At 37.5% G+C, this 23,514-nt stretch overlaps 2 protein-coding genes across 2 annotated transcripts; one reads left to right on the forward strand and one right to left on the reverse strand.

Moving 5' to 3' along the window:
• Window positions 1-8,305: 8,305 nt before the first annotated feature.
• Window positions 8,306-9,943, reverse strand: LOC127970292 (achaete-scute homolog 1a-like). Its single transcript, XM_052572777.1, has 2 exons — window positions 9,192-9,943; window positions 8,306-9,092 (listed from the first exon to the last, which is right to left on the reverse strand). The coding sequence occupies exon 1, from the start codon at window positions 9,793-9,795 to the stop codon at window positions 9,205-9,207; it is 591 nt and encodes a 196-aa protein (XP_052428737.1). The 5' UTR covers window positions 9,796-9,943; the 3' UTR covers window positions 8,306-9,092; window positions 9,192-9,204.
• Window positions 9,944-13,199: 3,256 nt separating this feature from the next.
• On the forward strand, window positions 13,200-23,442 carry LOC127974872 (phenylalanine-4-hydroxylase-like). The gene is made up of 13 exons (XM_052578438.1): window positions 13,200-13,362; window positions 14,336-14,452; window positions 17,059-17,242; window positions 19,121-19,209; window positions 19,552-19,619; window positions 20,228-20,424; window positions 20,560-20,695; window positions 20,791-20,860; window positions 21,253-21,309; window positions 21,440-21,535; window positions 21,764-21,897; window positions 21,992-22,107; window positions 22,635-23,442. The coding sequence occupies exons 1-13, from the start codon at window positions 13,318-13,320 to the stop codon at window positions 22,676-22,678; spliced, it is 1,353 nt and encodes a 450-aa protein (XP_052434398.1). The 5' UTR covers window positions 13,200-13,317; the 3' UTR covers window positions 22,679-23,442.
• Window positions 23,443-23,514: the final 72 nt, after the last annotated feature.

The following is a 23,514-nucleotide window of genomic DNA, read 5'->3' on the forward strand; positions in this document are numbered from 1 at the left end:
AACGGTTTTGTTCATTTTCATATGTTGGTAATGACAGTAATCATTTAACTGTCATTGACTCTGACTGTGCTACTTTGTGCTGCAGGTTGATAAAGATGGAGATGGTTTTCTGAGCTGTCTCCAAGTGCTGCTGGCACTGAAAGAGATCATTTCCCCCTGAACCTTCAACTGAAGAAGAGGATACAGGGTAAATACTGCCTTCACAGAAATATATATCATCTGCACGTCTCTCTTTTTTATCCCAATGGCTGGAGGAAATTCACTAAGAATTATTCATGCTTGCTGATAGTGGAGTTTATTTGCATGTACTGTCTGTGTTCTTTTAGAACCCGGTTCACTGAAGGAATCATGCAAAAACAACGCAAACACACTCGAAAAAATCTGTGTCGAACACAATTTGCCCAGTGGAATTGCAGGGCCAGGTAAATACCATGCATCTGCATATAAACCTGGTTTTAGAATTTTTCAGCATCATTTGATCATTTTGATCTAATTATTGGTAGAATTTATGCTTATATAATATACATTTAAATCTATTTATTTCATTATTAATTAACTGATCATTAATTATTTCAGTAATTATTTGTTGTTATTGTTATATGTTTTATATATTATACATATTTCTACATTTAAAGATGTATTTACATGTATATGATCTATTCTCAGATTCTGGAGCTGGTTGATTTCAGAGTGACAGAAGGCCTTAACGGATCTGCAACTGTTTGGTGTAGTGGCCAGTTTGGCTCAGAACATAGCCACGCAAGAGTGACTCAGCAGACCAACTATTCAACATACAAAATGGCAATAGAAGAGGAGTCACTGACCTTCAATGAATACTCAGGGCCAGTTTATGATTGTTTGTGTGTGGGACTGAAAATGTGTATATCCATTTGTAGCATCTGTACCATTCAACTGTACAAAAGTACAAGGGCATGCGCTTGCATACCAGAAACATGTGATTGAAGGATGACCCATGAGAGCCTGGGCAGTCGTGTGTAGTCTTGAAGTCCATTACTCTGATGAGGGTTTAGGGGCATTTGGCCGTGATGCTACATTACAGCCCATATGCCAGAGATTCCCACACACATGCTCTTTCATTCCTGCTCACTTTTTTAGGATCTCTAACAGCTTCCACTCAATGCAGGGGACCCATTCTATGTTTCCTGGGTTATGTGTGCGAGAGGATATGGGGTCACACCTCTTTGCTGATTTATGGCATTTCTCTTTGAGAGTGTGAGCGATGCCTTTTCGTTGCACTAGTGGACAAATGAAAAGGAGCAAGCGATTCCTCAAAACATAGTGTTTTCCTCTGCCTGTGTGTGTTTTTTGTGGTTCCAGTGATGAGAACAGTAAATATATGGCTTAATTGGACTGGTTCAACTGCGTGTCTCACTGCATCATTACAAAATGAAAAAAAGGAGGGAAACCTGAAATGACCTCTTTAAGCATCCCGCCTCTCTCTCTTTCGCACTCTCTGACCCAGTCCAAAACATAAACACACATACCGCCAAAACCTGCTTAAGTGGGTCACTCATCTGTAATGCAATAATGTAAGCGTGAGGTCCACGGTGATGGGGCACAACAACAGAAATGGGTTAGAGCTGCTATTATCCTCCTCTCTGTCTCTGGTGCGCTCTATGTTGCGCCGGCTATTATCCACACTGCAGTTTGGGCTCTTTTTCTGCAAACCAAGTGCAATTAATGATCATTAGCTGGCCTGTCTCCCCTCATTCCCATCAAACCCCCTGCCTCACCACAACCCCAGGCAAATGGGCCAATAGCAGTTAGTCTGAATGTGGGGTACCGGCAGCTATTCTCCTCCCAGCATGCTTTTCTGAACGGAGCGGCTCGTTAGCACGGGGATGACCATCGCTGTGCCACACGCTGGACAGTGGAGCTCTGTCCCGACTGAATAGTCATTGCCTCTGAGCAATTTTCCCAGTGTGTGGGCGTGCAAGTGTGTATTTGTATAGGTGTGTGTTGGTCACATTGCTCCAGAGCGTATCCCCTAAACACCCTCCTCTTACTCAGGCAGGGTTTTTTTTATCCGTTATATTGGTGGGTTGGCCTTGAGTCTGAGATCATTGTTTTAGGGGACAGGCTATAATGAGCAACCACAATAGGCTCAGAACACTTTAGCATCATTGCCACATACCCCCCCCCACCCCACCCCACACACACACCCCAAAACCACAGGCAACAAGATTAGGTCCCGTTGGACAGTACCCGCCAAAATACGGCAACATTTACCAGCTATCCTTGGATGACCCCATCATCTTCTGTCATTTTGTATATATATATATATATATATATATATATATATATATGTGTGTGTGTGTGTGTGTGTGTGTGTGTGTGTGTGTGTGTGTGTATTTGTGTGTGTGTGTGTGTGTGTGTGTGTGTTATAATTCATTATATTTATATAATAATAATAAAATATTTGAGTATATATATAAGACAATTGTATATAAATACAACTGATACTGATCAAATATTAGTGTACAGAAATCGCAGAGACACAATGATTTCATGCGCTCCCTCATCAGGAAGAGAGATTTCAGATCTCTGAAGCCAAGGTTTGTTTTCTATCAATGCTAATGGAATTTAGTGTAGAAAATGAACATCTGTCTTACTCGCTAACAAACTGTTCCTGATCATTTGGCAATTCTGCCCCCCCCCCCTCATTATGGACTAATTACAGTGAAATAGAGACCATAAAACACTTTAAAGACCAACTCAAACGCGGACTTAGTAAAACTAGCTGTTTCCGTCAAACACCTTGCATGTTCATTGAGAGCCAAAGTAAAAAAGAGAAATGGGATTTTGTCTCATTTTTCCTTCAGCCTTCCCCCTCCCTGGTGTTCATGGATTACAGGCTGTAATCTCATTAAACTGGCCGGCAGTGTACATCCAGTGCAGCGTGCTCTGTAATCAGGCAAAGACATACTGCTCATCTTGGATAAACAAGAGGTATAAGGTGGACATTCAGTAGCAAGACCCAACCAGGCCCATGCACTGAACAGAGAGGGCTGGCTTCTGAAAAGCATGGAGACTTGGAGAAGTTGATGGCGGAGGTTGGGGAAACTGAGCCCCTGCCTGGTCTTGGGTTTAGCTGGAGAGGGGAGGCTAATTACAGAGTGAGCTTGGCTTGAATTGTTATCGAGCGAGAGGAGAGAGGAGTGGGCACTTTGCCAGGGGATTACAGGACACACACACATACACACTCACTTTAAGTCATTACCTCGGATGCATTTAACTGTGCAAACAGGTGCGCTCACAGAAGAGTAGAAAAGGCTGCTGTAACTTGAGCTCCCTCAGGCACACGTGTGAACGGAGCACACACTTTCATGCGCACATACAAACACACAGGTTATACCACACTTCTACCTTATTGCACACTTCTACCCTGACTCTAGAAGTGTGCAATAGGTGATGAGTGGGGCCAAATTAATGTATACACAAGGGATTTGTACATGTAGATGATGGCGTATAGAATGATGTTGCTGCATACCACAAGTTAAAGCCTGAAGAAAAGCCTAAACTAAACTATATATATAAATATATATCCCCATAAAGGGAGTCCTGTGGTGCCAGAGAGCTGCACTGGGGCAGAGCAACTCCTAGAGGAGCTTAAGGCAGGGGGCATCCAGGCGGCAAGGAAGTCGACCGGAAGTTGAAGTCGGGTGGGGGCTGCCATCTTGTAGCAGAACTTCACTTGCGTTAGCATTCCCATTGACTCCCATTCATTTTGGCGTCACTTTGACAGTGAATAACTTTACATCTGAGGCGTTTAAAGACTCCGTTTGTCCATTATTTATTTCTAAAGATACACGACAATGTATAAAGGGCTCCATTACCTTCTATGTTACATTATGGCCCTGTATAAACAGTTTTTGTAAAAAATAGGCTAACGATTGCATCATAACCACTCGACTCTCTGTCGCATTACCGTACAGACAGGAGGAGAAGCTCGCAGGCAATTAACTTAATATGGCGTACTGGCGTTACATTTTAAAACACTATACAAAATAATTAATCAGAATACTTACTCCTGCTCACTCACGACAAAGAACTCCCCACTCAAGCTCGCCGTCTCTGCAAGATTAACGATGGCAGTTTGCAAGCACAGCTACTTAGAAGATTTACATCTGTCAGACAGGTTGCTGACGTCGTCAAGCTTCGTTTGAGTCTGCGCGTCAGAAACGGAAGTGCTAAAAAACGCTAAAAATGGGCTTCACTTGTCTCAATTGAGTTCCAATGGGGTCGCTGTGTCCATTTCTTTTACTGTCTATGGGAGCATCATGCCTGAGCATGAGGCGTCTGTGAAATAGGAACTTTGCAATTTGCACTCCCTCGATCTTCATGACTTCCTCGCTCATCTGCCTCTCTTCATCCTCATTCATAACACAGTCATCGCCAACCCCTTCGATGACTCCAGCAACCTGTAATGGTATGAACTACTGTTTGCAATAATGATTAGACCATATTAACATTCAAATCAATACATGTGTTAGATATATAATGCATATGTATGAAACAGTTTTTTCAAAGAAGCAATTTTGCTCACCAAGGCTGCATTTATTTAATCAAAAATACAGTATAAAATGTAACCATTCAGTAACCATGCCTCCATTCTTCAGTTTCACATGAACCTTCATAAATCAATGTAACTTGCTGATTTAGGAACAGTAGATGCTTTACTGACACTAAATGCTTTACTGTCGCTTCACTTTTTACATTTATTAAAAAAAAAAATATTTTCAACTTTTAAATAGTAGCGTTTATAATATAATATAATATTATATAACATATTATATTTATAATATAATATGACACATCTAATTTAATACATATTATATTATATTATATTATATTATATTATATTATATTATATTATATTATATTATATTATATTATATTATATTATATTATATTATATTATATTATGGAGTGAACACAGGTCAACTGATGAAGTAGAGACATTTCATACTTTGTATGCTGTTTCAATGTGATGAATCAAGAATATACAAATACTGATACAAATGATTGTTTAAGTGTCCCATTTAATCTGTTTTCTTCTCCTTTTGAAAGTGTTGAATGACCAAACCTCAATAATAAAAATGAACTACAATGATACGTAGTTAATTAATATTTCTGCATCCATATCAATAACCCATAAAAGGAGTAAAGACTCACTAACTTACAGAATGTTAGTCAAAATGACAAAACCTTACTCTATTTCACAGAAGATTAGGGCATAGATTTAATTTTTACTGCACAAGACTGAGACGTCACAGCTGAACATTAGTAGAGTGGAGAGGAGTGCTGTCTGTGGTACTGAAACACTGTTTGCATTTGCACTCTTCAGGGTCAAAATTAAACAGCTCATATTTCATGCAGGCTAGTCCCTTTATTAAATGTAATTTGCAATTCGGCATACAGAGAGTGAAAAGCTTGCACAATGTATTCATTAAACATCCTGTCATCACTGATAATCACTCACCGACTCGGCAGGACTCAGTAGGGGAAAGGGGAGAGAAGAGCTTTAACAAGCATAGAGACCACCATTACATTCACAAATAACAAAAGTAAGCATTTGTATAAGAAAGAGGAGAGGGAGGAAAAATGAAAAGGATCGAGGTAGCAAGAAAAGCAGAGAATGACCGGTCTCATTTAGCCTAAAGAAATGGCCACAGCCCTCTGTTAGACATTGGACAGTCGTGAAAAGCTCTCTAGGCACTCATGAGGATGTGAGTGCTGTCTAACGGTCTGCGTCTTTAGATTTACAAAGTCTGCTGAAGAAGTTGAGAGGCAGGGATGGCAGCACTTTCAAAGAGAATGAAAGGAAGCTGGAGAGGAGTGATAACAAGAAGTCCCCATGAATTTCAACAGGGAGAACATCAGAGGGGCCCGGACCACTAATCAGTGTGGGTTACATGCTGCCGCTCCTGTTCTATTCAGGCATGGCATAATGAGGAGGCAACATTCTGCCACAATGGGATGGACACGCGGAAGGGCTCGAATGGGCTGTGTGCACAACAACACACACTGTATTGCTCGCTACCGTTCCCTTGGACACAGTTCAGATTGAGCATGAATAGTTTGTAAAAGGAATTGGTGGCTTGTATTTTCAGGTTGGCTCATTCACAAAAAGTCAATGGGAAATTTCAGCACTGAATTCACATTGCTTTCGGTCGAGATTGTTTTCAAAAACAAACAGAGAAAAATAAAAAAACAGAAGTTCTGCAAAGATTATTGAAGTACGTTTTACAAGAAAATACTATTTCAGTTTTTCCACTTCAAAATTTTCACCTTTTTTTATTACTTTCTAATTATGAAATTAACTAGCGATTTCTGTGTGAAAACTTTCTATGCCTATTTTTGTTCAGTGTAATGATTTCAGTAATGTCTCTTGATTAAACAAGGTCCTTGATCAAGTCTATTGAAGGGAAGCCACAGATCTGGATGTGATATAAAATTTTCTATAGCCTAATCTTTCACCAACAGAGACAAGAGGCCAGAAAATCAAGTGGAAAATGTGCTTTATCCATCTGAGAGATCCTGATTTATTGATTTTCTCCAGGATTTAGTGAGAGAGAGAAAAAAAGCACTGTCTCTCTTCCCCAAATTGATTTCACAGCAGTTAAATATGAAGCTCTAGTTATTGAAATGTAACTGACAAATGGTTCTAGTACCTTACAACACTGTGCTTGGTCAAGCGTCCGATGGATAAGTGCAAAAAATTTATTTCCCAAGCTAGTCGACAGTTCAGACCCTTCCAATCTGGACTGTGGTGTTACATGTCATAGAAGTTGGGTCACAGTGAATCTCACAGTCACGGGAAATTCTGGGACACCTGACAGTATATTGGGGTTTTTTGCAGCTATTCCATTAAAGAACCATTTTAGGTTCCACAAAGAACCTTCCAGATTAAAGTATCAGAAGCATTTTTTTTTTCGAAGTGTGAAGAATATTGAAATAATTTAAACTAAAAGCTAGTTTTGCAATGGAAAAGGTTTGTGGATGTCAAAGGTTCTTCACGGAACAAATGCCACACTGTTTTTAAACATATATATATATTTCCCATCTTATGCTACACTTGCTAGACCCTGCCTGGTCGAGTTAGTTTAAAACATTGCTTAAATCTCAGATAAATTGAAAGGCTGGGGTAGCCTACTTCGTTTTACCCTAAACAAAGCTCGCCTTACTTTCGTGTGGGGCAGTTCTTTTCTTCTTCTTCAACACCTGCCTCTTGTGGACAGCAGTCGCTTCCTGACGCTGTGTTATTAAAGGGAAAGTTGTTGAGTGCATGTCAGAAAGGCACAAGCGCCTTCAGCCGACTCCACTCGAGCGCCACACACGCACACAGACGCACGCTTTCAATTCATTACAGTAGGCACGCGCCCGCCCCGCGCACACACACTTTACATGTCAAACTCTACGATTGTTTTTCAAACTCTGCAACTTTTGAGTTATTTATGCGTAACTTAACAAAAATTATATTTTTTACTGAATATGTTTGTATATTGTGTCAGTAAAGTCAAGTTCGCATTTTCCAATCGTTTTGTTTCATTAAAACATGTTTGAAATTTCTGAATTTAAAGTTATTTTGCTATTTTTGCGAGAGGTAGACAATGTGTGTAACAGTTCAGATATTTTTTTTAAAAAAAGCCCTGTTAAAAGACTAAAATTTCTGAAAAAAATATGTTGATCAAAGAGGTTAGCATCACTTTTTTTTTATTCAATACTTTTCAAGGGTCAACACAAATCGATGTCAGTATGGCAGACAGGGTCATGAAGGAAACTATCATACCTGTAAATTGTATTTTCTTAACAAATATTTTATTTTTAAAGATTGTGTTAAGAACCATTGTGCCCTGTGCGTTTCACACATATTTCTTAGCATTTAAACATCTTATTTTAATTCTTAACATTAATAAAATAAAATATGTTACGTTTTTAAATCATTTGATTACTTGGTCCTGTATGCTCTCTCCCTCTCTCTCTCTCTCTCTCTCAGCCATACTCACCCACAAAAATGTGAGAAGGGTGAGCAAACAATATGCTTATTTTCCAAAAGTGCTGTCTTCTCCAAATTGGCATTCATTATGAGCGCAGTCTGTGTAACGGTCCAGTATTCTGGTCACGTCTCCTCCTGCCTGACAACAGGCAGACTGCCGAGGGTTAGCAGGCTTGCTTATCACTTTTGTTGCCCATTAAGATCTACACTTAGAATGGCTTTCAGTAACCATGAAGATAAAAGGCTTCAATACATAAAACAAACTCAAGAAAACGTTTCTTTTAGAAACTTTTATTATGAGACTAAACTGTAGAAAATATGGAGATAAGGCATATTCTTATTTTCTGAGATGCAAAACCCAGCATTGTGAAGGCAAAGTGGAACAGGCAGTGTGGGGAGACAAAACACCTCCGTTTGGGCAATAGCTGCATAACATTTGATCACTCCAAACCTATTACCATTGCAGTTATTATTAAATAAGACACGTTGGTGTTGAAACTTTAACTCCTCTAAAACCTCCACATATGTAAAGGGAATTGCCAGCTGCGATGCATTTGAGACTAAGTCTGAATAGGCGAGAGGTAATGAGCAATTTACGGCAGGCTATATGTCAAAAATAGATACATATTAAAATGAATGTGTACAAAAACATCTATAAATCTCTTACATACAAAAATAGCTTAATATATTTAAAAACAACGTTTTATACAAATAGAACTTCATATATTAAAAGTCGCCAAGTTGGAAGCATAATAGAGTTGTGAGAGGGGTCTATCAGGGCAAACCTTCTTTGATTACATTAGCATAGATATAGAACAACGTCTGCTTATTGTTGTCATATTAAAAATTGTTTTCTTGGGCGAATGCGCTGGAAGGACTGGACTCCCGCTCTTCCCTTTTAGTCCACTGGCTCTATGACACTCGGGACCCCTGGTTTGCCAGTTTGTATGGGCCATCTCTGGGTGTGGATCCGAGTCTATCCGCACCGGACTGCAGCGCAAACGCAGAGCTTTGTGTTCTTGGAGGACATCCGATTGCCTCCCAAGCGAGTACTGCGATTTTTAGGTATTTCCTAGAAAGAGAACGGGACTTGGTGAGTATCTTGCATGAACAACAAAATCGTGAAACCACAATTATAGCAGAAGGAAAGGTTAATTTATTTCATACGGACCTTTCATGGACGTTCAAAACCAATTGGTGAAGTCCAGGAGCTCTTGTTCTTCAGGACTCAGAGGGTCGTATGAGCCCTCATCTGAGGAGTAAGAGGACACGGGCGAACCGGCCATAGAGTTCATGTCATTAGAGTAGTTTTGGGAGATGGTGGGTGACAGGACGCCCGACTGGAACGCCGCGCTTACTGCGTCATGCTCGTCTAATAATTGCTGGAGCGCGCGAATGTACTCCACAGCCGAGCGCAGCGTCTCCACTTTGCTCATCTTCTTGTTCGCCGCTCCGTTGGGAACGTGTTCGCGGAGAGTAGCAAAGCCGTTGTTCACCAGCTTTACCCGGTTGCGTTCTCTCTCGTTTCGCCTGGCCACCGCGTGCGGCTGCTGCTGGGGCAAACTGTACCCGAAGCCGGCGAAGTTGAGTCTCCTTTTGCACCGGAGCAGCTCCGGAGCGGATGAGAGCTGCCTCTTTGCCTGCTTCGACACGGACTTGGTGCTGCACTGGCTGTCGGTCGGACTGAGTTGGATGCTCTGAGAGGCAAAAAAGCAAGCAGGTGGCATGAACTGCTGCTGGTTTACGCTTATTTCCATCTTGGCAGTGATGTTCATTTCGCGGAGGAAACGCACAAACGTTTTCTTTGGAATGCCCAGTGGCCGTGCGTCTTGCTCGTGGCGTTCACGTGTGGCTTCAATGGGCAGGGCTGCTCCGGACTCTCGACCTGTTCTGAGTTGTGAGATGGAAACAGCGTGGCCTTTTCAATACGCCGGCGGCCCGCCGCGCGTCCCCCGTGACCACGCCCCCTGAGATGCGCTTGCTTTGCGTACGCCGGGCGCGTGCCGCTCCAGCCACTGAGTAAACAACTTCTCGTAAAGAATGACTAGAGGTGTTTTTCGGTTATGACAAGTGTTTGTCGGAGAACAAACACACGCACACATTCAACTTCGAGCCGCATTAAAGGCATCCTGTGACCTTGTAAAATGTAACGAGTAATTAATCTTGAGATTAATCATTTTAAAACGCGGAAAAAACTTGAATAGCTAAAATATAAGAATGATGCACGTTGACTGTATTTGCAGGTATGTATATATATATATATATATATATATATATATATATATATATATATATATATATATATATATATATATATATATATATATATATAATTTATTTATTCAAATGTTAGGTGTTTATGAAAATGGCAGTGTCATGAATACAGAAGACTAGTTTTCAAAATTAGCCTAAATCTGCCATTAAACAGCATTAATTGAAAAAAAACAAAAAAACAAAAGAGTTAATAAACGCAAAACAATTAATAGAAATAAAAAAAAATAAGATTAAATATCTAACCACTGTTTGCCAACCAATAACGTCATTGCTAATATTTAAAACATGACAACTTTCCCCAACTTGGCATCTATGAAAAAAGAGGTGTAGTTTTGAGGACAGAGGGTTTTGAGTGTTTCAAATCAAAACAGTTTGTTTGTGACAACATGCCCCTGCAACATAAGCTTTTTAAAACGTCGAACATCATCGTATCAAATAAATCAGATCAGATGCAAATAGCAAGTAATTTGCAGCCGCTATTGTGGTTAAGACGAATCCATTCAAAGGTAAATAAACTCATTCAAGGCACTTTGCTTTCATTGGATTCAGGTGTAGTTTGGTAATTAATTAACACTTGTCACAACTGTTATACTGTTAACGTGTTACAGCCATATAATATAGTTCCATATAGGGAATCTTTGTCCGGGCGAGATGAATTTGCCCAGTCATTATTAGAAATCATCACAGCTGGAAAGGCGGAACGCATTAAGAAAAGCTCCTGACACCTTATTTACTCTACGTATTTCTCTCGATGAAATTCGCCTCTTTCATAGCGCACGATAATGGCATTGGTTTCAACCAACTTTGTTTGAATGACTTTGCCTGCGCAAGTTTTGTGTGCGCGCGCTATGCATGTGGAGTGGAGAGGGAGGTGGGCAATAAATTGTGTAATTTCTCTTGGTTGGCTGAAGCATTCAAGATCGGGCCAACACTCAAGCACTCCCTCTTTCTTTCCCCCCTTCTCCTCTTTTAGCGCAGCGAGGGTGTTTAGAAAAGAAGCGTGGGTTCTATTCACTCCGCCTGGGACTCCCTGAAACATATCCACCGTGCTCTGTCAGCATTTGCAGAGTCCAATTAGCGTTGTGTAAGCTCTTTTTCTTTTTGCTGAGGGAAGGTTCCAGTCATTCCTGATTGCAATAATTAAAATGGCATATTTGGCATGACATGTTTCAGTTCGTTAGCTGTTAAAACTACATTGTAAACGTTTTTAGTTGTTGTTGTTTTGATCAATTCAATGACTATTAATCGGTGAGCTTTCGAAAGCAGGTGTCTGGCGTTTATGCACTGCTGTTTCTGAACGCTAGTTGATGAGAGCGCGTTTGCGCAGATGAGCAGATCATGTTAATTGATGAACCGAACACCGATGATTCCTTAACTGCGTAAACTTATACTTTTACGTCGTGCACGAGCATAGAAGTGAGTGAAAGCCTAAGGCGCGCGATCCACTGCAATCATGCAGTAACAGTACAAGACAATTTGTGCTACAAACATACATTTACTGCACATATATAGTATATAAAACACAATTTCTATATTTACACATAATTTGTGTAAATCTGTTGATTCATTTTATTTAGTTTGAATAGCCTACATAGTTAGCCACTATGCCTCGGTCTGTGTTTGTGTTAATATTTTGATACAGGGGGAGTCTACTTTATCCTAAACTTCCCTGAAAACATCTGCAGGCGTTAAGGGGAATGGTGTCCATGTTCAGAGACGAGTCTTTGCTGTTATGCACTTTGATAAGACTTCAGCTCTTCATAGATCACATAGAGGTTTGGTCATGGGCCTATACTCCCTGTGTAAATAGACATCCATGTTCAATATTGTCATATCATATCCAGTGATCACAAAGTAATCTAATGTCAAAGTAAAGCCATTTCAGTAGGCTAATATTAATTAAATGAATTGCGTTTTTTCTCTCTCTTCAGTTTATGGGATTTTTGTACGTTTACTGTTGTCCTACTTATCTATAGCAATTTAAATGGTGTGCCTTTGTCCAATGCATTAAAGAAAAAAATGTTTTTGGACAGTGGAGCTAACGCAATAGATGTTTAATAATTAATAATGTATAGACACCAACTGCCACCTAGTGGTGAAGTCACGAATGGTTTGTAAATGTGTGTTGCACTGGTGTCAATACATTAACTTGACACAAATGAAAAAAATGGGTTTGATGATTACATTTGCTGAGTCTATGAGCTAAATGCAGGCTATAACTTGTCGGTTTTATGTTAATAACCTTTTCAAATGTGTTAGTCCTCCTAATTAAGACTTGAACCACACAAAGTTCGTCAAAATTAAAAGCAAAGTTGTAGGACTACACTTCGCTGGTGTTTGAATAACGTTTCGTTAAACACAAAAGTTAAATTAGAAAGTAAGAAACTTATTTGTACCTGACGACAAACAAAACGTGCTGAAATAACAAAATGTTAGTGTTTGTTTGGAAATGATTTGACCTAATTAACGGTTAGCTAACTGTGGCAGAGGCGCGCATTTTGCGCCCCGCGAGACAAATCTCAACAGATTACGCAAGGGGAAATAATGTAAATAAAAATAATCTTAAAAGTACACCTCTCTATTACAGTAAATCAGTGTATCAGTGTTTGGCGCCATCCTGTGGTCATAAACGTATAGTTAAGAGATTATTATTTATAACGGGATCCTGCATCTGTTTTTCCAATCTTGAACACTCAATCCCTTTTACTTAAAAAAAAAAAAAAATTAATCTACTAACAAAAATATTGTATAAAGTAGAAAAAACAAAACAGCGAAGTAATCGTTACGAAATGCTGAATTTGAACTCCTCCATCTTCAACCAAATACCCCCCCGCAAACTCTTTCCCCCTCTTGACAACACAAACCAGATATCCCAGAGGTTAAGGGCGTCTCGTCGCGTGACACCCACACGGGCCGTTCAGGGGGTGTGGTGTCACGAGGTGCTTTTAAACGACTGGAGTTTTGGATGGACAACACAAAGTGCACACAAGCATTCAACAAATCGCAAGAGAACTGAAGCAAGAATGGACGCAGGTTTCAGACAGATGAACGGGAATCTGGAGAGAAAGGTGAATTATTCTCAATTTTAAATGTTTTTCTGTATATATATATATATATATATATATATAATGTGATTTTATTAGTAAAACAGTTTAGATTATTTTAAAATATTTTATAGAATTTGACCCAACACTAGATGACAAGAGTAAAGACATTCTTTACCCAGACTAGGGTGTAAAGTAGAATTGATTATGTAATGCAGAAAAGTCAAAGTTACAATTTTGTGTGAACCTGCAATTGTTCAATGACAATCCAGCTCATTCTTATTATTGTTAAACCTGACTGGAAATTTCTCTCCAGACCACAAAACGAGGATCAACATACTAGCTATAGCATCAACTGAAAGACTCCAGTTATATCATTTGTTAGACCTATATTTACTGTATGCAATCAGAAATGTTTAACTAACGATGTCTAAGTGGTCAATAATACAATAATTGCGGAATGTTTTTTTTTTTTTCGCTGTTTTTTTTTTTTTTTTTAAGTATTATGGAAAAGTAGGGGTGAAAGTTATGTCACTGGCACCTGATTCACAGGAATGTGGGTTCACAGGAATGTGAGTGTGACTTTAGTCATGAGTTTTGAAGTCCTTATGCTCAGTCACACACAGATTTTTTTGAAGCTACTTTAAGGTCTTGCAAAAGTTTTCATACTAAGATAATGATATTTATCAGAGGCCTAAACCTACACAAACCTGCTGACACTATTCAGTTTGAAGCAATATATGACCATTTTGGGATTTATGGGCATTCATATTTAAATTAACTTCCGAAAGTTACTTATCAGATGTTTAGTTTTGCTAATGTGTAACAGACAAATACCATAAAAACCATTTCAAAGAATTAAAAATGGACACTAATTAAATAAAAAGTGCAAAGCAATGAAAATGTAATTTTAAATGACAGTTCTGCCCTCATTTGATGCGTGTTGACGACGATGAGTGCAACTGTGTGAGTGTCTTGACATTTGTTCGTTTAACAGGGCTCTCTGACCTCATCCTACCTGGAAGAACCATTAAACAAAACAGGAGTGGTGTCCTGCATCTTCTCTTTGAAGCAGGAAGTTGGCGCACTTGTAAAAGCTCTAAGACTCTTTGAGGTTAGTGTCTGGACACAAAACATTTGCATTCTATCATTTGTCCCTTTTCACACTCTTTTTGTATGGTTGTATGTCTGTTTATTTTTGTCTCTCACTCTTTCTCTCTCTCTAATATACACTTGCATTTATCTAAAGCCAAAACATGAGGGTCAAGGACAGCAGATGATAGTGGTAGGTTTGTAGAAATGCAAAACAGGACTATATTTGTATTTGCAGGGTATTAGGTAATACTGTGCACATGATGTAACTTCAATGAAGTTTGCTGGATGACGCATTTAGTAATGTTGAGAAAGAGTACACATTTTTCATATACATATACTACCAGCATTGTTGCAACACAAAGCTGGTTGAAAATCACTGAACTTGTCTTAAATGGTGATTTTGTGCCACAAAAAAATAAAAATAAAAAATAAATAAATTGCAAATGAAAGCTTCTGTCACTTATAAAAACATGGTGTATTTATTTATTCTGAGACATGAATGCTGAAAAATAATACCTCGGGAAAGAGAGCTTCAAGGGGGGGAAAAGAAAGATGTGTGTACTTTTATTTAGCAAGGATGCATTAAATTATTTAAAGAAAAATTAAGTAATCAGCATATTATACATTTTTTAAGAATCATGTGACACTGAAGAATATAATGACTGATAAAAAAAAAACAGCTTTAAAAATAAAATTTTAAAATGTATTAAAATTGAAAACAGTTAAATTTTTTAAATGCATCTTACTGAACCTCAAGTTTTATTTTGCATAATATACGTTCTGGTATAAATTCAGTAAATATAAATAAAATAAAAAAGCAATGAAAAGCAGAGACAAAGCTTTAGGCCACTGGAAACACAACATCGTGTCAATCAATAACATCAACCAGAACTGTGTTTTGAGATAACAGGACATTATAGACATGTCTTGTAGTAATGCCAAGATTTCTCGAATCATCTACAAAGTTCTTGTATCAAAGTTCAGTATATTTTGTTTTGGGATGTTGACTTTTCTACTGCCTACGTGCAATGAAACGTTCTCCCAAGTAGACGACGGGTTTCATTCACTGATTACACAAGCACGACGGGTTGCATACTAATATATGTTGTGCTTTCCTGAAATCCTGCATCCATACTAATGATCCTAAATTCTTCTCCGGTGCTTTTCTGCAAGTCATTAATGTCATCCTACTCCACCCCCTTTAAAACGCCCCTTACTCCACCCTTCACCGCGGATACCCCGCACACATTTTCCAGCTTTATTTTGACCTAATACAAATACAATCTCTTACAGCCCACACTGAATGTTTGTTATTAGGGAAAAGGATGCTTTACGAAAGACTGAAAACAACTATAACGACTGATTATATTTATTATGAATAATGGGTATATTATTCTGAATTAACTATGCAGCTCCAACAATTTAAATAGAACTTTAAATGAATTAATTATTAATATAAAGCAATTAATTAATATAATACCACTAATTAATATGCATAGTATCTTTAGATATTAGATTTTTTTTAGGGCAATTTAAAACATATAATTGCAAATTATACATATTATATAAAATATGCAGACACTTGATCTTAAATTTGGAAACAACGAATGTTGTGACTGAACGCAATTTAAATAATCCAGGACTGCGAAACAAAAACGCAGTAATTCTCTGCTGTGTTGTTTTTTGAGTGTCAAAGGATGCAGATTCATATGGACTCAATCATTACCACATGGAGGGGAAATGTCGAAAAAGTACCAAAGAAGGTCCAAGGCATTGTAAAACCTATCCGCCTTCTCTACAGGCCTATAGCAGATAGCAATGGGTGTCCTCCCTCTCTGTGTTTAAAAAAAACACATAAATACAAAAAAGGTTTTGGCTTGAACACTGCAGTTAAACTTAATTATGCGAAAAAACACCCACTCTCCTATTGGCTGGAGAAAAGCTGCACATGTGAGTCTAATCATTCATGTTTGCGGTACATCTTACACATCTTTTTAATTTATCGTAAAACCTTTTTTATTAAAGTGGTCAGGGTACAGAAACCCTGATACATAATTAGAACCATAATTGAAATACTCAGTTTAGAATGCAGCTGGACAACCTTAAAACTTTCTCCACAGAGTTGTATATTGAATTTGTTTTTATGTTAGATGGATTGGCTTGGAGTGCAACCTTGTGTTTATTCACTATATGCATATAAACTATATCTAAATACCAAACTAATGCTGGGTGTATTAAGCAAATTAAAATATGATTGTCAGATGATCAATATATAAATGATTGTCAGATTGTCAATATGTTCAAGATATAGATATAGATACCTATATTATGAAAAAACAAATAAATTTTCTCTCTTTTATATACAGTATATATATATATATATATATATATATATATATATATATATATATATATATATATATATATATATATATATATATATATATATGTGTGTGTGTGAATGTGTGTGTGTGTATAGACAGAGAGAGAGAGAGAGAGCATAGCAACTTAAGAAATCCATTATATAAATATTACTAATACATAAATATCTTGTAATATATATTGTTTAATTATTGTAAGTTATGTAATATATTGCAGCATTATGTACATGTATGTACTTTGCAGGAGAAAGGCATTAATCTGACCCACATTGAGTCCCGTCCATCACGCAACAACAAAGAAGAATACGAGTTCTTCATCAGTGTGGATCAAGCCTCTTCTAAGGCTCTGGACGAGGTTGTTGACGGTCTGCGCACGCAAATCACTGGCCAAGTTCATGAGCTATCTCGCAACAAACAGAAGGACACAGGTGAGGCACAGGGCAAATGTCCGGTGGAGAACTCATGAGAAAAGAAATAAAACTGTTACCACATTTCAAGGTCAGACAGAAATACACCAAGAGAGCGAGATTAGGATATTAAAGAATATGATGAACAGAAATAGAACACATGCTGTAATCGTTCATATATGTCATTGCGGAGATGGATGACAAAGACCCTTGCTCTCAGCCTCTCTTATGGTTGTTTCCAGAAACGCATTAGTTTAGTTTTTGAGGACAAACAGACTCGTAGAGATGGACTGAAATGTCTTGTTTCTATTCAAAGGTCAGTTTCAGCAGGGTGGGGGTCAAAGTTCAATACAAAGGCAGTCCAACAATTTCCCCAGTTGTACAATAAGAAAACACAGAGCAGGGGACATTTATGGATATTTATGGCTGATGAGGAAAGCCAGTCAGGGTCTCCAGTTCTTAGCCTTTTGTTCAGACAGCCTCAGGCTCGTACCAATGACTGGAGCCCCAAAGAGTTTAACTGTCATAAATCTAGCTGATGTAGAGTAAGGTTTAGCCTCATAGCCTGGGCTGCGTTGTCACCCTCTGGCTCATTTGCCTCACAATGCTTTCAGTTTACTACTGTGTCATCCATCACTGTCAATGCCAACGTTACCGACCACAGTATTCGATATTACACAGTTCACATATTTGGAATTTAGTACTTTACTTTCTATTCAATAAAGAGATTGGAAACACTATAGATCTCGTTCAAATCTAAATCAGGAAACTCTATAGGGTCAAGCAATTTTGTTTTTTTAAAGCACTTATATAATTTATTTTATTAAGAAATGTATTATATGAGTTGTAAAGTTGTCTATAAAAGTCTTGCCTTGCCCCATAGATTTCCATTGTACATGCATTACTATACCCTTTTAAAATAAGTGCACTTAATTGTAATCAGATAATGTCATATTATTGAAATAAAAGGTCACTTAATTGTACATAAAGAGATAATACTTTCATAAATAAATATTTAACACACTTAACTATACTTTTGAAATGTGTGTTTTGTAATAATAATAATGTTAGAAATAAAAGTTTTACTTCTAAGTACTTTTAAAATAATTTGTCATGCGCTTTTGAAGTGTTCCTGTAGCTTAATTGGTAGAGTATTGCGATATCAAGCGCAAGTTTGGGGGTTCAATTCCCTGGGAACACATGATTGGTAAAAATTGATAGCCTGAATGCACTGTAAGTCGCGTCTGCTAAATGCATATATTTAAATTTTACATTTTACTTAAAAAAGTACACTTATTTAAAGTGCTGACTAGCATAATGTAAATTAGCTTACTTGATAATTTTAACTGTAGCGTGTTATTCAGAATTAAATTTCAAGTTAATATTTGAAATATTTTAAATGTACTAAATTGCTTCTTCTTATTTACATGTGCAATTATAAATGCATTTAAAAACACGCCATTCAGTTTAAAAAAAGATTGCATATAAATTACATATATTTTAATTAAGTGTATTTTAGCTTAGCATAAATGCTTGTCAGTACATTCATTAGTACACATTAACCATATTTCAAACTCAATAGAAGTCATTCTGAAGTTACATATAAAGATATACTTTAGTCCTACTTAAATGGTCAAAAAACACAAATTGTATTTCATATAAATTTGATCTATAGTACATTTACATTAAATTAAATAGCAATGAAGTGTCTGGAAGCATTGTGTTCCATATACTATTTATGTTTAGATATTTTTATTTCTTTTATTTTATGTATGTTTTTTTCTCAAGGATAGACAAACCATGCCAAATATTTTGTCAACAGAATATAAATTGCATTGATTATATAATATATTATTCAGTCATTAACCACATTCTTACTTCTTTCCCTCTCATCCAAAGTTCCATGGTTCCCAAATGACATCCAGGACTTGGACCGTTTTGCCAATCAGATTCTCAGTTATGGGTCCGAGCTGGATTCAGACCATCCTGTAAGACATTGTGTGTGTGTGTGTGTGTTTGAAGTGACTGTCTGTATGATCAGAGAAAAGAGTGAGAGTGAGAGGAAACTTCTTCATTTTTATTTCAAATGCATGTGTGTGCATGAAATTGATGTCAGCACTTTAATTGAGCCCCTGTAATTATAAATAATTGCCCTTTCCAGCCGTTATTAAACTGAAATGCATTCATCATGAGCAGCAAACACTCTACAAAGGCTTGATTTGAACGAGTCTCCTTGATGAGACTGAGAAATACTGTCAAAGGCTGCTGAGAGATCAGAACTAGCTGTAGATCCACTTTCTTTCCCACTCTAACATTGCTGTCATTCACAGGGCTTTACTGACCCCATGTACCGTGCCAGAAGAAAGGAATTTGCTGACATTGCCTACAACTACAGACAGTAACTATTGCCCTCGGTGTTTGCTCTTTCTCCCCAACTTTCCCATGGGCTACAGGGACCATCCCCAACTCTAGCACTTTCCCTGTTGTTTTGTTGTGCAGTCTAGGGAAAATTACTCCTGCTGCCTAACAAAAGGGTTAAATTGCAGGGTCCCAGCACAGTCCGGAGTGCTGGGAGCTTTGTCATCATAAGTGAGATGCATTATTCACACGGCCACTACAAAGGGCAGGAGCACTGAATGCTATGCCCCCTGAGGAAGCTCACATTTGCATACACGCTCCATCAATAATAACACAACTCATCACTGATATGACATAGTTAAGAAGTCCAGTGTGTCTTCAGTGTGTCTTCTTTACAAAAAAGAACCTTGTAAACATCTTGACAGGTAGTCTAAATTTCTTTGTGTTAGAAAACAAAATATCACAGTGGAATTTATTTTTAAAAAATTTAGCACAAACATGTTTTTCAAGAAAAAAATATTCTCAAAATAAAGATTGTTAGGTTTGTTGTATACTGTTTGGACAAATGTATTTGAACACATTGTCTCCTAAAAATGAGCTTAACCTCCCTCCTGAGATAAAATGAGACAAATCTCCCTCCTCTTTTAGTGGACAGGTTATTCCACGTGTGGAATATACCGCTGAAGAGAAGGCCACATGGGGAACAGTTTTCAGAGAGCTGAAGACTCTGTACGCAACGCATGCCTGTCATGAACACAACCGTGTTTTTCCACTTCTGGAGAAGTACTGTGGGTACCATGAGGACAACATCCCGCAGCTAGAGGACATCTCACACTACCTGCAGAGTAAGAGTGTTCTCCAGTAGAGCTGCTTAAATAAATACACAGTCAGGTGACAGGGAAGAAAAACGAAAGGTTTAGTGTGTAATAAAGAAAAGGAAACTTCTACACTACATTTTTCACACTTCCTTGATCTCTCAGCATGCACAGGTTTCCGTCTGCGTCCTGTGGCCGGTCTGCTCTCCTCGCGTGACTTCTTAGCTGGTCTCGCCTTCCGAGTGTTTCACTCGACACAGTACATTCGCCATAGCTCCAAACCCATGTACACACCTGAACCGTGAGTATTCAGACCAAAACCATGTTACCGCTTTGTTTGAAATATATGTCATAACTGTGAAAAATGATTAAAAAAAAGTGGATTTGTTTCCTCAGGGACATCTGTCATGAGCTACTGGGCCATGTCCCACTGTTTGCTGACCCAGGCTTTGCCCAGTTCTCACAGGTTTGATATTAAAATATAATATGATATGATATGATATGTTATGTTATGTTATGTTATGTTATAATATATATATATATATATATATATATATATGTATATATATATATATATATATATATATATATATATATATATAATCCTAGTTTGAACAAAACAAGTGAAATTTATGGTATGCATGTGTAATTTTGACTTTTATTCTCACAATTCTGACATTTTTTAATGAATTATGATATATATATATTCACAATTGTGAGAAAAATTTAAAATTCAGAAATAAGCTTCCGTAGTATTGTGCAGGTATCTAGAAAACATCTGCTTCATACTTTAAATCTCTAATGTGCATTTATCAGTGACGTAATATCCAAATATGATGATGTTTTCTGCTTGATCAGGAAATTGGACTTGCTTCTTTGGGCGCCCCTGATGAGTTCATAGAGAAGCTGGCTACAGTGAGTATAGCTTTAAGTTACAGTAAGAATCAATTTACACATTTTAACTGAGACCATGTTATATCAGACCACAAGGTATGTTTGTCTCTCTTAGAAGGGCTGCATGATTGTAATATTATTTTTTTTGCAGGTCTACTGGTTCACTGTGGAATTTGGTTTGTGCAAGGAAGGAAATGAAGTAAAGGCTTACGGTGCTGGTCTGCTCTCATCTTTTGGCGAACTGCAGGTATGTACTGTATGTGGTACCTCTCAAAATATATTTCCTTCTGGTTCATGCCCTGTGCTCTAACCCAACAAAGTAAACTGGCTTTTTGCTGCGAGCTTTCAGCAGCACAGTTGAGTTTATTGTGTTATTACTGGAGTGATACACAAAAACGTGAAACTGATGCACAAAAGCATGGCTAAAGTGGAGAACAGACTGGAAAATAAAAGATGTTATTCTGATGCCTTGCAGTACTGTTTGACGGACAAGCCCAAACTTCTGCCCTTCGAGCCAGAGAAGACCTGCCAGCAGAAGTATCCCATTACAGAGTTTCAGCCAGTTTACTTTGTGGCTGAAAGTTTCGAGGACGCCAAAGAAAAAGTCAGGTACAGTGAGCGCATTTAAACCATCTCCAAAATCGTTCTTTCCCTCAGCATTTTTTTCCAGTTATCTATGTGTTTTAATGGGTTTTTTTTTTAGGAAATTTGCTTCCATCATTCCAAGACCTTTCTCTGTACGCTACAATGCCTACACACAGAGAATTGAGGTGCTGGATAACACACAGCAGCTGAAGAACCTGGCTGACAACATCAGCGGTGTGTCTTCAGTATTATGTACCACTTAAACTGAGTTTTCCCTATATTATACAAGAATTAAGAATGCAATATCAGGATTTTCAGAAGAAAAAAAATCAGATAGGAGAATCTCGTGCTGAAAGTAGAAATGAGAATGAGAATGAGCCGAATGAGCAGAATATAACTATATGATTTGATAGTTATATTAAGGATTTTGGAAGTACACTGTAAAAAGTGATTATCAGGTAACCTAAAAATGTACTTTTTGTTGTGGTTACAAAGAAATGAAAAGGTATATTCTAGTCAGATAATACTGTTTACTATCTAAAAGTAAAAATTAATATGTTCATGTACACTCACAAGTAATGTTTACGGATCATATAAGCACTGTAAAATAGTTTTTAGCATTATTTAATACTTTGTTTCCATTAGGTTAGCTTGTAGTTATTTCTACTCATTTTTATTTTATAATTAAATTCAGATGTCGGAGTAATTTAATTCCAAGTGGATCACAGATTGATTTTTTTTTTTTTTTTTAATCTTCCTAGGTGAGATGTCAGTCCTGTGCACTGCCCTGCGAAAGATGGAGTGAAACGATGTTGTAGGACTTTCGAGAGAAAAGAAGAAATGCAATCTAGAAAATCAATGATGCTTCATAACCATCATCTATATTGCTTTTTAGTCTCATATACAACATTTTCTAATCAAGCTGTGATAGAGAGAGCATGATATTAAATATTAAATTAGTCCTTATATATTACTTGTAGAACATATTTATCCATACATTTTGCTAGTCCAAATATATTTAGTCAGTGCGTAAATTGAATGCGTAAATTTTAAATTGCATATAGCGAAATAACATAAATACCTATGCAAAACAAACCGCATGTAAATACCAAAAAGCTTCAGCATTATCAGTCACGCTGCTGCAATATTTGTTATTTTATATATTATATATTGTATTTTTCTTGGTAGTTTAATCGTACAAAAAAACAGGTTGCCTACCGTCCACCATTTGCTTCAGCCGATGCTGCTTGCTGTCGCACCACGTTGCTGTTAAGTTTCCAAACCAACCCGCAATCATCGCGGGATCAACGGCTCGTTGAAACCTTGTGTCGAGCGATTTGTGGGACGAATTATTTTCATTATTGAATTGCTCGATGCGCTCATATGCAAACTAAAGCTTAGAGATTAAAATATTTACACGTAAACGAAAGATAGTTACAAGCTTCGCTTCACTGTGAAAGCAATTCAGAAAACTGCATATATCATTCATCTGTGGCTTGTACTGAAGACTGAGATGTCATGCATGCATTGTCACATGTACTTCAAAAAATAAAGATATTATTATTAAAACTTTTTTATTATCATCCTTTATTGTTCCCATTTATTATTTTTAGAATACTAGTACTTTTACTACTACTACTA

This window comes from Carassius gibelio, chromosome A4 (assembly GCF_023724105.1).
Source record: "Carassius gibelio isolate Cgi1373 ecotype wild population from Czech Republic chromosome A4, carGib1.2-hapl.c, whole genome shotgun sequence".
Taxonomy (NCBI): Eukaryota; Metazoa; Chordata; class Actinopteri; order Cypriniformes; family Cyprinidae; genus Carassius; species Carassius gibelio.